Below are 14,243 nucleotides of genomic sequence, written 5' to 3'. Positions count from 1 at the left end.
CAAGCCATCTTCCCACCTCAACCTCCCATCCATTACTCACTTTGGATATGAAACACTAGAAAATAATGACTGAGGCCCGACCTCACGCCAACTGAAGATGAACTGACCTCACAAAGTGTTTCATCTCTAGTATCTGTGGCTATTTCTTACCAAGAGAGTCTCACCCTCCACACATGGGTGAGATGACATAATGGCTTATTTGGTCAAGAAGCACAAATAAGACAGGCCAGGCAGTTACTGTTCAAACAGCAATGTTTAGTTGTACAACACATAAAGTCTAGCAACAATTACAGGACCAGTTTGAGTGTCTGTTTGCTTGTTTTCAATTGGGAAATTTAACTGTAATGTCACCATAAGATTGGCTGGGACTGGTAACATTTAAGAAATGGGTTGTTCTTGCATCCCCTAGGCGTGGGCCTCTTGCTCCATCAGGACTTGGTTGTAGATGAATGGCCCACAAGTCACCAGCCTTTGAGCAAGTTGTGTCCAGGTGGAGACAGGGAGAGGGTGGGCAAAGGGGAATTCTATAAAGACACAGTGTGTGGGGCAGTGGCAGTCAACATTCGCAAACATTCATGCATCTGATGGGGGGCTTTGCCCTCCCTTGGGTATTTTCCATTAGCCTACAGTGACCACCTGTGGTCAGGCTAATTCATTACTCACATTAATGGGGAAGGGGGTTGGGGGTAGGAGTAGGTAGGGTAGGTGGGAAGAGATCCCTCTTATTGCTGAGTGGACAGAAGGGTGCTAGTTTTTCCTTAGCGTGTACGTATTGTGGGTTTCTGGGGGTTTGTGTGTGTGTTTAGTTTTTGCTTGTTTGGACAGAAGAAAGTCAATTCCAGCAATGTCTTCTTAGGAAAACCACTCTTCCTCAGTGGCTGCGTTATGAGGTGGGGAGGATGTACAACCGCACTCTGGGCCAGCCACAAGTGGTGATTTTTTAAAAAGTGATCCTAGCCCTTGCTCCCCAGCATCTGACCCACCCTCATGAATACCTGTAAGTAATGAAGGAGACACCCTTGTCCCACTTTGGGGCTCACACAGCTGATCTCAATGAATCTAGTAAGCAGAAAAATTGCTTTCTTGATCCTTTAAGGAAGCCAAGAGTAGCTCATGCAGATGAATGGGTAGGGAGCAATGCCATTGCCCTTAGAGATGGTTACAAGTAGCTGGGATGGGCTTACAAGGGCAGAAGGAGCTCTTGATGAGTTCTTTCACCCTGCAGATGGGCTAGGACCGGCTGACACAGATGATGCAGTAGGGCAGTGATGGCAGAACCCCACTCCACTGGGAGGAGAGGAGTGGTTTGGATAAATGGAGGATGCAACTGTCCTAAAGAGGCAGCTGGCACCTCCCACCTACTGAGGGCTGAGAGGGGCTGTGGTGGTGAGCTGGACTAGCACAGCACTAAAAACGGCTTGGCCCTGCAGCAATTACAGCTGAGAGGAATGGAGGGAGAAGCAGCGCTTGAAATGGCCTTCATTCAGCAGTGGGGCAGGGGGTGGCTGGCACAGGTGGAAGGACAGTGCCCAGGAGGCCTTCTCCCTGCAGGAGGGTTGAGAACGGTTGAGGGTGTGGAGACCAGCAGCTGGCAGCAGACATATAAAATACCTTCTCCAGGGAGGCTGAGATCATGGTTCAGGGGTGCCAGGCACCATTCCTACTCAGCCTTTCCAATGCCCACCTCCCATGCCCATAGATCTTCCCCTGCTGATCCAAGGTCTCCATGCAGGACTGCTTCTACAGCAGCCAAGCATCCCTGTTCTGTTGAAATGTATAACCTCTGGGCTGTAGTGCTGCTGCTGTTCTATCCTGACAGGTGCCTACCCTGTAACTGTGAACAAGGGAGGATGAGAGCTGGGTTGGCAGCCTCCAGGAAAGACCGAGACCATAGGTTTGGGGTCACTGGTGACCTGATCACCCCCCTGCCCAGCTTTCTCCTGGTCCACTGAATCTTGGGTCTTGAGTCTATGTTTTTTTCCTAGCACCTGAGTGATAAAAGACTGGGATTATAAGTGCTGGGAATCATAGAGGACCAGTGAAACACCTACGCTGAACCAGGAGATGGGACAGGAGGTTGTATGAGGTTATTGTAAACAGTTTCACTTGGTGTTTTCCCTTCCCTAAGGCTAAGCTGTTTCCCCGGCCCCGAATTTCATGAATCTTACAGATTAAAGGAAAAGAGTAACTTACTTGTACAACAAGCAGGGGAAATATATGCATTAATAAATACAGGGCTTCAGGGAAAGGCAAGAAAAGCCTAAATGTATGAGGGTGGGTATCATTGGGAATGTCTACAGGAGTCAGGAGGAGAGGGAATTAGGGAAAAGTAGAGAAAGACAGACATAAATGTAATTAGCTTCAGCACAAAAGTGATGGGGAATAGAAAAGGGAGGTCAAGTATGTATGAGGCAAATGGAGCAACAGAGAAGCCTGCTTAGAAGGGAGAGAAGTCTGACAGAGAAAAAGGGAGGTGTGGTCAAAAATTTGTCTTTGAAGCCAAATTACTAAGAAAGACAAATAATGTATATTGTTTCTGATACTTCTTTAGAATTAGTTCTAGAACCTGATGTCCCCATAAAAGGTTGTCTCACATGACTAGCATGTGTGCTTCCTTTAACTGGACACTGGGAACTGTTTCCCTCTTTACGTTGGCTGCCTGTGAGCTCAGGGCCTGTTCCGGTGCTTGACTACAGAAACTTTCTTTCCTATTCCTTTCTTTGGCCCAAATTTCTCTGGCAATCTCAGTTTGTACTGTCCTGTACTTTTGTGATTTTATGTGAAGGCAACCTAAAGTCATTTCTGGAAGTAGACTGGGCATAAATGCTAAATATAGGAATGAACCTAAAGTAGATTCATCTAAAAGGAAGTGAGAGATGTCAGAGACAGGCAGGAGAGGGAGAGAAAGCAATGTATGAGGGAAGGAGGGAAAGGGAGAAAGAAGACAAAGTCGGAAGCAGAGACAGGCACTGGCCTGGCAGCAGAGGCCAGTTGAGTGGAGAGCAGCAGTAGGCTCTGGTGACAGGTGGTAGCTTGGTGACACTGAACACGACACAGACTGAAGGGTGGAGCTCCACTTGTAGGCACTGATGCTTTCTGCAAGAACCCAGCTCTGGCCTACTTCTCTGCCTTCTCATGGACTTCCTTTTCCCAGGAAGCGCCAGCCTTACCCCCAGACCACCCCCAACTTACAGGGAGGGTTGTCCTGAACTCCCTGCCTCCTACTCAGGTCTAGCTCCACTGCCATCTGTCCTTGGAGAATCTCTAGAGCCCCAGTTTGTGTGCAGGTTCCGAGAGAAGAGTTGCCTGTGGCTCACCTGCTCCCAACATTTTTAAATGAAACCTCTCCCAGATCTCCTGAGTGAGGCAAACAGCTTTGTTTTGGGACACAAGGAAAGGAGACAGATAATGGACAGGCATGGAGGAGCCAAATTTACAAGGGACTCTCCAGGGAGGGCAGTGAAAATACCTCACCCCTGCATGCACACACACAGGCTCTCTCGCTCCCTCTCTGTCACACACACACAACACAAACCACACACAGGCTCTCTCGCTCCCTCTGTCACACACACACAACACACACACACACACACACACACACACACACACACACACACACAACACACACACACACACACACACACACACACACACACACACACACAGACAAGATGCTCCACAAATACCAGACAGGCCTGTGGGACAGAGTTGAGAGGAAGAAGGTGGTTGGTGGTGGTATTTGGGATGTGTGTGTGTGAAGTGGGTATGTGTGATGACACAGAGAAGTGGTCGTCATGGGTTACTGTCGTGGCTTTCCTCTGTGTCCACGCTCACCGGAGGGAGGCCTCCATTGTCATTGAGCCGCTTGGCCCTGTAAGTCTCATAGTGGATGTTGTGTGTCACTTCCTTGAGGTCCTGGAGGTGGGTCCTAGAGGACACAGGGTGAGAAGAAGAGGGCTGCAATTAGGGGCAGGAAGAGGAGGCGGTGACACACATCACTTCGAGGGACTGGACCCAGTGAATGAGACCCACTCTCAGGAGCTAAGGATTCTTCTACAGCCACTTCCATTTTGCAACAGGAGCTGGAACTGGGGCAGAAAGCTCTGTCAGAGAGACCTGGAGATGCAGGAGGTGAATCTGAACAGATAGACCCTGACCCCAAATAATTCAACCTGCTATCTGGACAGCTGGAGGGGAGACATCTTACCTGATGACAAAGTCTCGAAGCAGGGCAAACTCACAGTGGTTGAGGTTTTCCACTATGAACAAAACAAAACAAAGCAAAACAGGTAGTCAGTTCATTAATACAGCAACACCCAGGAGGTGAACTTCTGTTTGGGTCACAGAGGCATTTAGGAGAAAGCTATGGGACAGGTTATTTTTTGTAACCCTTCCAGAGATTTGCTCACTTGGGTGTACTGGATTTGATTCATTGAACAAATATTTATTAAGCAGCTACAAATGGGCACAACATCCTTCTAGATGCTGTGGAATAATAGCCAAGAGGGACTATAATTTTTACCATTTTATAGAAGAGAAAACTAATACTAAGTCTGAGAAACTGGCCAAGGCCTAAGATACACTTCCTATTCTTCAGAAGCTTATAATCCGATTGGAAGTAACACAGAGAAAATAATATTGAGCCGTTTTAAAAAGGTCATGCACTACATGAAAAATCCAATTCAACATATATTGAATACCTAGTATTTGCAAATCACTGGCCAAGCACTGTTGGAACAGAATGAGGATTAAGACATGGGGCCGGGCGCCGTGGCTCATGCCTGTAATCCCAGCACTTTGGGAGGTCAAGGTAGGAGGATTACTTGAGCCCAGGAATTTGAGATCAGCCTGGGTAACATAGTGAGACCCCACCTCTATTAAAAATAAAAATAAAATCGCCAGGCATGGTGGTTCACACCTGTAATCCCAGAAGTTTGGGAGGCCAAGGCAGATGGATCACCTGAGGTCAGGAGTTCAAGACCAGCCTGATCAAGATGACAAAACTCCATCTCTACGAAAAATACAAAAATTAGCTGGGCTAATTTTTTGGGCTAAATAAAAAATACAAAAATCAGGGTCCGTACCTGTAGTCCCAGATACTTGGGAGGCTAAGGCAGAAGAATTACTTGAACCTGGGAGGCAGAGGTTGCAGTGAGCTGAGATTGCGCCACTGCACTCCAGCCTGGATGACAGAGTAAGACTCCGTCTCAAAAAAAAAAAAAAAAAAAAAATCTGAGTCTGAAATCAAGTTTCACCACTAACAAGTTATGTGACTTTGGACAAGGCTTTTAACCTGAGTTTCCGGTGCTTCGGTAGCTTATACTCTGAGAACAGGAGCACCCACTCTCCTCCCTTCATAGGGTTAGCATATTGAATGAAATCATTAAAGTGATTCTTTGACCACTTTCAGAATCATCAAGACCCGCCCAAGATCACATCCATTCATAATAAAATGGAAATGGCAACACCTGAACAACCTCCGGCAGTTTGTCAGATCACATCCCCCTTCCTATGAAAACCTTTCTCCAGTTTTTCCAGGCTTTACTAATCTCTCCGTGTTCTGAACTCCTTTGATACGCCAAGTCAGTGCCACCCAGTCAGGTGCTAAATCAGTGTCTCGTTACTCCTGCCTGTAAGCATCGCCTTTCAATGAGACTGTAAGCTCCTTATGGGCAGAATCTGGCTGGCATTCATTTCATATGTCCTGAGACAGTGCCTTGATCTATAGATGCTTAATAAATGGTGACTGAATAACTGATCAGCAACCAGTTCTTCCAGAAGATGCAGTGAATTACCTTCGATGATCCCCCATGGAGTTTTTCGGCCGAGGACCCTCTTGCCATTCACTTGATACTCCTTGTCACTTCCCACCACAGCAAAAGGCATGCTCTCCTGCTGTATGGGGCAGAAACACAAACCAGACACATGTGCACCGTCATCCTCCAACAACCTGGACATTCAGGAGCAGGACGGCATATGGTCCTCTAGCCTTGAACCACACACTTCTGATGCTCATTCAGAGATACTACTGATAGCAAGGGCAAGGCTCAGTCTCATGAAAAGAGCACCCGACTGAGATTCAAGAGTCCCGGGTCTAGTCCCAATTGTACCACTGCCTCACTGGTTAACCTCAGGAATCAGCTCTCCTTCAGCTGCAGAGCGCTTTGTACTTTCTTTTTTGAGACAGAGTTTCGCTCTTGTTGCCCAGGCTGGAGTGCAATGGCATGATTTCAACTCACTGCAACCTCCACCTCCTGGGTTCAAGCAATTCTCCTGCCTCAGCCTCCTGAGTAGCTGGCATTACAGGCATGCACCACCATGCCTGGCTAATTTTTGCAGTTTTTGTAGAGATAAGTTTTTGCCATGTTGCCCAGGCTGGTCGTGAACTCCTGGGCTCAAGCGATTCTCCCACCTAGGCCTCCCAAAGTGCTGGGATACAGGCATGAGCCACCACGCCCAGCCAATTTAATTTTTTTAAGTTATTCTAGGGGAGGAAGCCTATAAGCCACTCACTTAGTCTAACCCCTGCATTTCATAGAGGGGAAACTAAGGCAGGGTCTGACCACAGCATAGATCCTCCTGGACCCCAGCCTGATGCTCTTTCTGCCTGCTGCCCCTCCCATCACCCCACATACTGTTTTTGCCAGACCTTGTGGGGGAAAAGGAGGCTTTTTTGTGTGGTCTGGGGATAGAAGGCTTTCTGGGTACAGGGAGCCCTTCTGTGGGTTCACAGTCCAGAGCCATACCCCTCCCCATCCCCCTATGTCACTTCTGGTCTGGGTCAGGCAAGGTTGGGGGGAGTACAGAAAGGGAAAAGACAGAGGACGTGCACAATACACATCCCAGAGGTCCCAAGGGGGCATCAGTGGAGCAGCAGTGCCCCAGGCACCCACCCTGATTTTGTCATTCTCCGTCTTATCCTCCAAATCCTCATCAAATTCCTTCTGGGGGTAGAATTCAATGCCATTTACTTCAAGCTCCTTGCGAACCTAGAGGCGAAGAGAAGAAACAAGGTAGTCAAGTGTCAGAGTAATGGAAAAGAGGGGTGTGTGCACCTGTGTGCATGAGCTGAGGTCAGAGAGCCAAATCCAGCCTTGGATAATCCAGTCATCTCTGAACTCTGAGACCCTGAGCAGCAGGAAGATGGTGAATAAATGCAAGCCCCAGCTATACAATTACAACCTAGCCTGAGGGGAGGAAGAGGCCAGGAGGTGCAACTTCAGGTCCCAGGCGCCTCACAACCAGCTTGCTCATCTCGGGGTCTGCGAGACTGGGATTTACACAAGCAGCACAGCTGAGCCCACTGGGGAGTGCTCAGACCCCTGCATGTTATATTCCTGATTGGAAGGAAGAAAGGTGAGGCTCCCCCTACTCCGAGACTGTTTGCCCTCTTTCAAGGTTGACTTAAGTCTTGCCTTCTCCAGGAAACCATCCAGGACCTCTTCATTGTTCTATTTGATTGTAAGTTTTCTTTGTTTGTTTGTTTGTTTGAGACAGAGTCTTGCTCTGTCGCCCAGGCTGGAGTACAGTGGTGCGATCTTGGCTCACTACAACCTCCACCTCCCGGGTTCCAGTGATTCTCCTGCTTCAGCCTCCCTAATAGCTGGGATTACAGGCATATGCCATGCCCAGCTAATTTTTGTATTTTTAGTAGAAATGGGGTTTCACCATGTTGGCCAGGCTGGTCTCAAACTCCTGACCTTAGATGATCCACCTCCCTTGGCCTCCCAAAGTGCTGGGATTACAGGCGTGAGCCACCGCCCCCAGCCAATTGTAAGTTTTTTTTTTTTTTTTTTTTGAGACAGAGTCTCGCCCTGTCCCCCAGGCTGGAGTGCAGTGGCGCGATCTCGGCTCACTGCAAGCTCCACCTCCCGGGTTCACACCATTATCCTGCCTCAGCCTCCCGAGTAGCTGGGACTACAGACGCCTGCCACTGCGCCCAGCTAATTTTTTTTTGTATTTTTAGTAGAGACGGGGTTTCACTGTGGTCTTGATCTCCTGACCTCATGATCCACCCGCCTCAGCCTCCCAAAGTGCTGGGATTACAGGCGTGAGCCACCGTGCCCGGCTCATTTCTTTTTTTTTGGGTGGGGGGACGGAGTGTCGCTTTGTCTCCCAGGCTGGAGTGCAGTGGCACGATCTCAGCCCACTGCAAGCGCCACCTCCTGGGTTCACACCATTCTCCTGCCTCAGCCGCCCGAGTAGCTGGGAGTACAGGCACCCGCCACCACGCCCAGCTAATTTTTGTGTGTTTTTAGTAGAGACTGGGTTTCACCGTGTTAGCCAGGATGGTCTCGATCTCCTGACCTCGTGATTCGCCCGCCTCTGCCTCCCAAAGTGCTGGGACTGCAGGCGTGAGCCACTGCGCCCAACCGGATTGTAAGTTTCTTAAAGGCAGCAATTGTCTTTTCATTTCTCTCAAATCCCCCCTCCCCAACCCTGTACATCCAGCACAGGGCTGAGCTTATAGAACATGCCAGTGAGGGCTGGGCACAGTGGCTCACACCTGTAATCCTAGCACTTTGGGAGGCCGAGGTGGGTATATCACGAGGTCAGGAGATCGACACTAGCCGAGACCATCCTGGCTAACACGGTGAAACCCCATCTCTACTAAAAAGAAAAAAAAAACAAAATTAGCCAGGCGTGGTGGCAGGTGCCTGTAGTCCCAGCTACTCAGGAGGCTGAGGCAGGAGAATGGCGTGAACCCAGAAGGCGGAGCTTGCAGTGAGCCGAGATCACGCCACTGCACTCCAGCCTGGGCGACAGAGAGAGACTCCAGAAAAAAAAAAAGATACCAGTGAGGACTAGTGGCCAGTTGACTCACTAATTAGTCTAGTCCTTCAATTAGGCTAATGTTTGAGGAGTGATTTCTTATGTTCACAGTGATACATGTATTCAGTGGTCTTCACAGGTAGGTTTGGAGGGCGGGAAGAAGGCAGCCCGGAGCTGCACCATCTTTTCTTCATCATAGTCCCCAGATACCACCAACCTCAGCCTCTTGAATGGTTAAGAAGGGGGCTGGGGTGGAGAATTGGGGGAAGGTTGAGGGTGGGGGTGAAGGCAGAATGATGAGGGCTAGGAGATGGCCTGAACCCAGCAGAAAGAAAGGAGGGGATGGGAACGGGAAAAGAAGACAGGGGGCCTTCTCACCCTTTGCTTGAATTCAGACTTCTCCTCCAGGGTCATGGTGTCAGCCTTAGCAATGACGGGGATGATGTTCACAACCTTGCTGAGGTGTTTCATGAACTCGAGATCCAGAGGTCGCAAGCTGGGGCACAGAAAAGGCAGGATCATCAGAGCCACCTTGCCCTCCCCAACTCGGCCACCGCCACCACTCCAGGACACCCACAGAAGAGGACTGGGCTGGGCATCTGGCTGAGGCCAAGAGGCTGCTACCTCTCCCCTCCGACACAGCCCCACTGCCTTGCCGTCTGCAGAGCAGCCTCAACACCTGCCTTTCTCTGCTTCAGTCCCCATGCAGATCCTGCCTCTCTTTAAGCCCCCTTCAAACCACCGCTTCATGACATCTTTTCTGACTCAGGGATTTCTTTCTCCTGGGAGCATCTGTAGGCTATTTTCTCTACTCATATGTCCTTGTGCATGTGTGTCTTTTTTCCTTTTTTGTCTGTCTCAAAAACAAAAAATAAACAACAACCAAAAAAACAACACTGTGTGTGTCTTTTTTTTTTTTTTTTTTTTTTTTTTTGAGACAGGGTCTCACTTTGTCACCCAGGCTAGAGTGCAGTGATATGGTCATTGGCTCACTGCAGCCTTGACCTCCAGGGCTCAAGCAATCCTCACACCTCAGCCTCCAGAGGAGCTGGGACCACAGTTGCACACCACCATGTCTGGCTAATTTTTAAATTTTGTGTAGAGACAGTGTTTTACCATGTTGCCCAGGCTGGTCTTGAACTCCTGGACTCAAGCAATCTTCCTGCCTCAGCTTCCCAAACTGCTGGGATTATAGGCAAGAGCCACCGTGCCTAGTGTGTATGTCTTGTTCTGCCTATCAGATTACTTCTTGACAGGTCTCCTCCTAGCTCCCAGAGTTAGTCCTGCAGGGCCAAGCTGGAGGCCTTGCCCTTCCCACAATCTGACATTCTATGCCCCCATCCTACCTCAGGCTCTGAGACCCCAACTTGGCTCTATTTTGCAATCTCAGGGACTCAGTAAGTCAGGCTGTCTGATGGTTCATTCTGACCAGGGGGTTGAAGCCTAGGAAGGGATAAAACTAGCCTTCTGTTGAGTTCCTGGGCCTAGCCCAGGGGTCTTATTTCATCTCTCTCCTCCCCCTACCACCACTGCCTGGTTCCTAGAAAATTTGGGGTCTACCTTGCTTGTGCCATCCTCTGAAGAGCTTAACTCTGGCCCAGCAGCTGGGCTTAGTAATGTTATGGGACCCCCTCCCCCCGTCTCTGCAGGAAGGTTTCTGGCCTGCCCCCTGGGATCTCCATCCTCTGCCTGTTCCCAGCACTTCCTTCATGGGGCCCACCTGTCACTCACAATCAGAGTTTCCAACACGCTTGTGTGTGTCTTATTCTGCCTATCAGACAGTACTTCATGACAATGGTTGGCCTTCATCTCTGGACACACAATGCCTCACTCCAGGCTGGTACCTTCTAAATGTCTACAGCTGGGTCCCTACCCTCCAAACACCAGCCCCAATCCAGGAGCCCTGCCCTGCCCTATTTCACCCTTCTTGCTGCTCCCCCCAACTCCAATTCTTTTCCAAAGCAGGTATTTGGTGAATAAATGAAGTGCCCTCTGCTCACATTCACCAAGTCCTCTTTGCTGATACAGTTGTGCCATGCTGCTGGGACACCAGTGGGCAGATATTGGTGGCTGATGTTGGACAGCTTTAACCTAGCAAGAAAGTCAGACTTCCTCGTGGAAAGTCTGGGGAATCCCAAGGTCATGGGCCATGACTATGTTCCAGCCCATCTGGCCTTCCCTAGCTGAGTCAACGTATGGATCATCCAATCCAGAATGGGCACAGATGATGGGAACCAGACCGGGCCTGGCAATAGGGGTAGGGTTGGTACATACGAGTGTCCCGTGGGGGAGATGAAGTAAAGGCAACAGTGGACACGAGTGTCAGGGATGCGTTTCTTCCTGGCGATGTTCACCTCCTCCTTCAGGAACTTCTCGTACTGCTCATTGATGTACTTCTCAATGGGCTCCCAGCTGGTGGGGAGGGAAAGTAGATAGATGCATCAGAAGAACAAGACCTAGGGCTCACCTTAGGCATGATCTGGTAGCAATCTCCTTACATTCATGTCATTCCCTGGCGGGCCTAGGACACCTGCTGCCGGATTCCCCCTCAGCCCCCGCACCGATGGCTTTCCTGGATGGTTAGTTAGCAGGGGTGGAGCTCCCCAGGGGCCCTCGCCTGGGCTGTCGGGAACTACAGAGCATGGAGGGTGCAGATGGTTCTCAATGTGAATGAATCTGCACCATAGTAAGGATCTTCCCAGCAGAGTCTTTAGGGCAAAGATCTCAGAGGCAGACAGATACCAGTTTTCATTGTTGATTTGGTCTCCAAAGCCTGGGGTGTCGATGACGGTCAGCTTCATTTTGACACCGCCTTCCTCTATCACTGGGGGTGAAAAGAAAATGTACCAGAGAGGTCATTCCTACAGCTGACCCCAGGTACCTGGCAGCCTGCTAGCTAGGGAGACCCAGGGCTCTTCAGGATCAGTTATTGGAAAAGTCAAATTTAGGGTCTTCTCCATCTCGATATCATGGCTTATGCTGTTCCCTGTACCTGGAATCTGGAATACCCTCTCTACTCATTTCTTTTTCTTCTTCTTTTATTTTTTTTAAGAGACAGGGTCTCACTCTGTCACCCAGGCTAGAGTGCAGTGGTGCGATCACAGCTCACTGTAGCCTCGAACTCCCCGGCTCAAGTGATGCTCTCGCCTCAGCCTCCCCAACAGCTAGGACTACAGGTATGCACCCTCATACCCAGCTAATTTTTTTTTAAGAGACAGGGTTTCGGGCCAGGCGCGGTGGCTCACACCTGTTATCCCAGCAGTTTGGGAAGCCGAGGCAGGCGGATCACAAGGTCAGGAGATCAAGACCATCCTGGCTAACACAATGAAACCCCATCTCTACTAAAAATACAAAAAAATTAGCCGGGCATGGTGGCGGGTGCCTGTAGTCCCAGCTACTCAGGAGGCTGAGGCAGGAGAATTACGTGAACCCGCGAGGTGGAGCTTGCAGTGAGCCGAGATCGCACCACTGCACTCCAGCCTGGGCGACAGACAGAGCAAGACTCCGTCTCAAAAAACAAAAAAAACAAACAAACGAAAAAACAGACAGGGTTTCACTGTGTTGACCAAGATGGTCTCGAACTCCATGACTCAAGCGATCCTCCCACTTTGGCCTCCCGAAGTGCTGGGATTATAGGCATGAGCCACCGTACCTGCCCTCTCCTTACCTCTTTCTACCTGTCTAAATCCTGTACTTTATCATCCACCTCAAATCCCACCTCCTTCCATTCGAGCTCCCTGCTCTCTCTTCCCTGAACCTGCAGTCTAAGCAGTTTGCTTCAGAGTGCAGTGCTCAAGTCTGTTCTTTCTTAAGGTTGCCTTTTATTGGTCTTATCCTTCAATAAGCCCCATTCTTTCCCCTTTCCAGCAAAGGCACTCACTGAACAAAGACCATAGGGGTCCCTGCCTGGTCCTCACCATGCCCAATAGCTTTGATCTCCACTGTCTTGGGGATCTTCTCCTCCCGGTTCCAGCTGGAGGCCTTGCGGCTCACTTGAGATTTGAAGAGCGTGTTGACCAGCGTTGATTTGCCCAGTCCACTCTGGCCTACAGCAAAGCAGGAGGAGGAGGTAGGGAGATTCTGCATCCACCTCCTGAGCTTAATATTTCCCCATAAGCTTACAGAATTCTAGAGCCATGATCCAGGCCAACACCTTGTCTGACCAGTCACTGGGGGATGGCCAGGCTGAGTGGGGATTGCAGGCAGGTGGGAATGGCTTCCTCCTTACCACAGAGGGCCTTGGGGAAATATCACTTGGATTCCATATTCTCTCCTTCCCAGAGCCACAGGACCACTGGGAAAAGGGACAACCTCTGCATATGTCTAGTGTCGTGGTTTTCTGTTTTGTTGTGATTCCATTTTTTGCTTAGGTTTTCACTTTTTAATGATACTAAAAGGAAAAATAGAATGACTTTTCATCCTGATACTGCCTCACAGTGCATATTGTACATTCACATTTGTTAGCCAAATTCATCTTTATATCAGCCCTCTGGATCCTGAAGCAGAACTATCTTTATCCTCAGTTGAGATGGTCCTAGAGAGATGAATCCTCTTCTAACAAAATATGTGCAGAGCAACATAACTAATACATGCAAGACCAGGAACTCGAACCCAAATAACATCTTGGCTCTATATCCACTCTTTATTCTAGTGTAGCGGTTTTTAGATTGTGCTCCCAGAAGCCTTAGTGTCCTGTGAAGATATATGCAGAGGGCACTGTGAGAGGAGGAGGAGGCTGGGCAGGCAGGGCCTCTGCATCCACTTCCTTCGCTATGGCTCCCTTTCACCTGTTTTCCAGATGCATATCTGCAGAAGATTTCATTTCAAGGAAAAGTTTCACAGCTAAAGAGCATTTGAAAACCACTGGTCAGGCCGGGTGCGGTGGCTCACACCTGTAATCCCAGCACTTGGGGAGGCCGAGACAGGAGGATCATGAGGTCAGGAGGAGATCGAGTCCATCCTGGCTAACACGGTGAAACACCGTCTCTTCTAAAAAAAAAAAATACAAAAAATTAGCTGGGCGTGGTGGCAGGCGCCTGTAGTCCCAGCTACTCAGGAGGATGAGGCAGGAGAATGGCATGAACCTGGGAGGCGGAGCTTGCAGTGAGCCGAGATCACGCCACTGCGCTCCAGCCTGGGCGAGAGAGCAAGACTCCATCTCAAAAAAAAAAAAAAAAAGGGAAAACCACTGGTCAGGCCAGGTGCAGTGGCTCATGCCTGTAATCCCAGCACTTTGGAAGGCCGAGGCGGGCAAATCACTTGAGGCCAGGAGTTCGAGACTAGCCTGGCCAACGTGGCGAAACCCTGTCTCCACTAAAAATACAAAAATTAGCTGGGCATGGTGGCACATGCCTGTAGTCCCAGCTACTCAGGAGGCTGAGGATCTTTTGAACCCAGGAGGCAAAGGTTGTAGTGAGCCGGGATCACGCAACTGTACTCCAGCATGGGCAACACAGTAAGACTCTGTCTCA

General features: G+C 49.6%; 1 protein-coding gene across 5 annotated transcripts in view; it reads right to left on the bottom strand.

Moving 5' to 3' along the window:
* Positions 1–234: 234 nt before the first annotated feature.
* Positions 235–14,243, bottom strand: part of SEPTIN3 (septin 3) — a 28,493-nt gene continuing 14,484 nt past the window's right edge. For 3 of the 5 annotated variants that reach the window (XM_032138298.2, XM_032138294.2, XM_032138297.2), the window contains exons 3-11: positions 12,690–12,818; positions 11,515–11,596; positions 11,047–11,184; positions 9,151–9,268; positions 6,894–6,989; positions 5,796–5,895; positions 4,208–4,259; positions 3,835–3,928; positions 235–1,545 (exon numbers count right to left, since the gene is read on the bottom strand). In XM_032138298.2, coding sequence (XP_031994189.1) covers positions 1,480–1,545; positions 3,835–3,928; positions 4,208–4,259; positions 5,796–5,895; positions 6,894–6,989; positions 9,151–9,268; positions 11,047–11,184; positions 11,515–11,596; positions 12,690–12,818 — 875 coding nt within the window. In that variant the 3' untranslated portion in view covers positions 235–1,479. The remainder of the gene's footprint in view (positions 1,546–3,834; positions 3,929–4,207; positions 4,260–5,795; positions 5,896–6,893; positions 6,990–9,150; positions 9,269–11,046; positions 11,185–11,514; positions 11,597–12,689; positions 12,819–14,243) is intronic. The other 2 variants (XM_058431109.1, XM_058431108.1) reach the window with 1 other exon arrangement.

This window comes from Hylobates moloch, unplaced genomic scaffold (genome assembly GCF_009828535.3).
Source record: "Hylobates moloch isolate HMO894 unplaced genomic scaffold, HMol_V3 SCAFFOLD_19, whole genome shotgun sequence".
In the NCBI taxonomy this organism is placed as follows: domain Eukaryota; kingdom Metazoa; phylum Chordata; class Mammalia; order Primates; family Hylobatidae; genus Hylobates; species Hylobates moloch.
The sequence above is the reverse complement of the archived record's forward strand: the minus strand, read 5'-3'. Positions and strand labels throughout refer to the sequence as shown.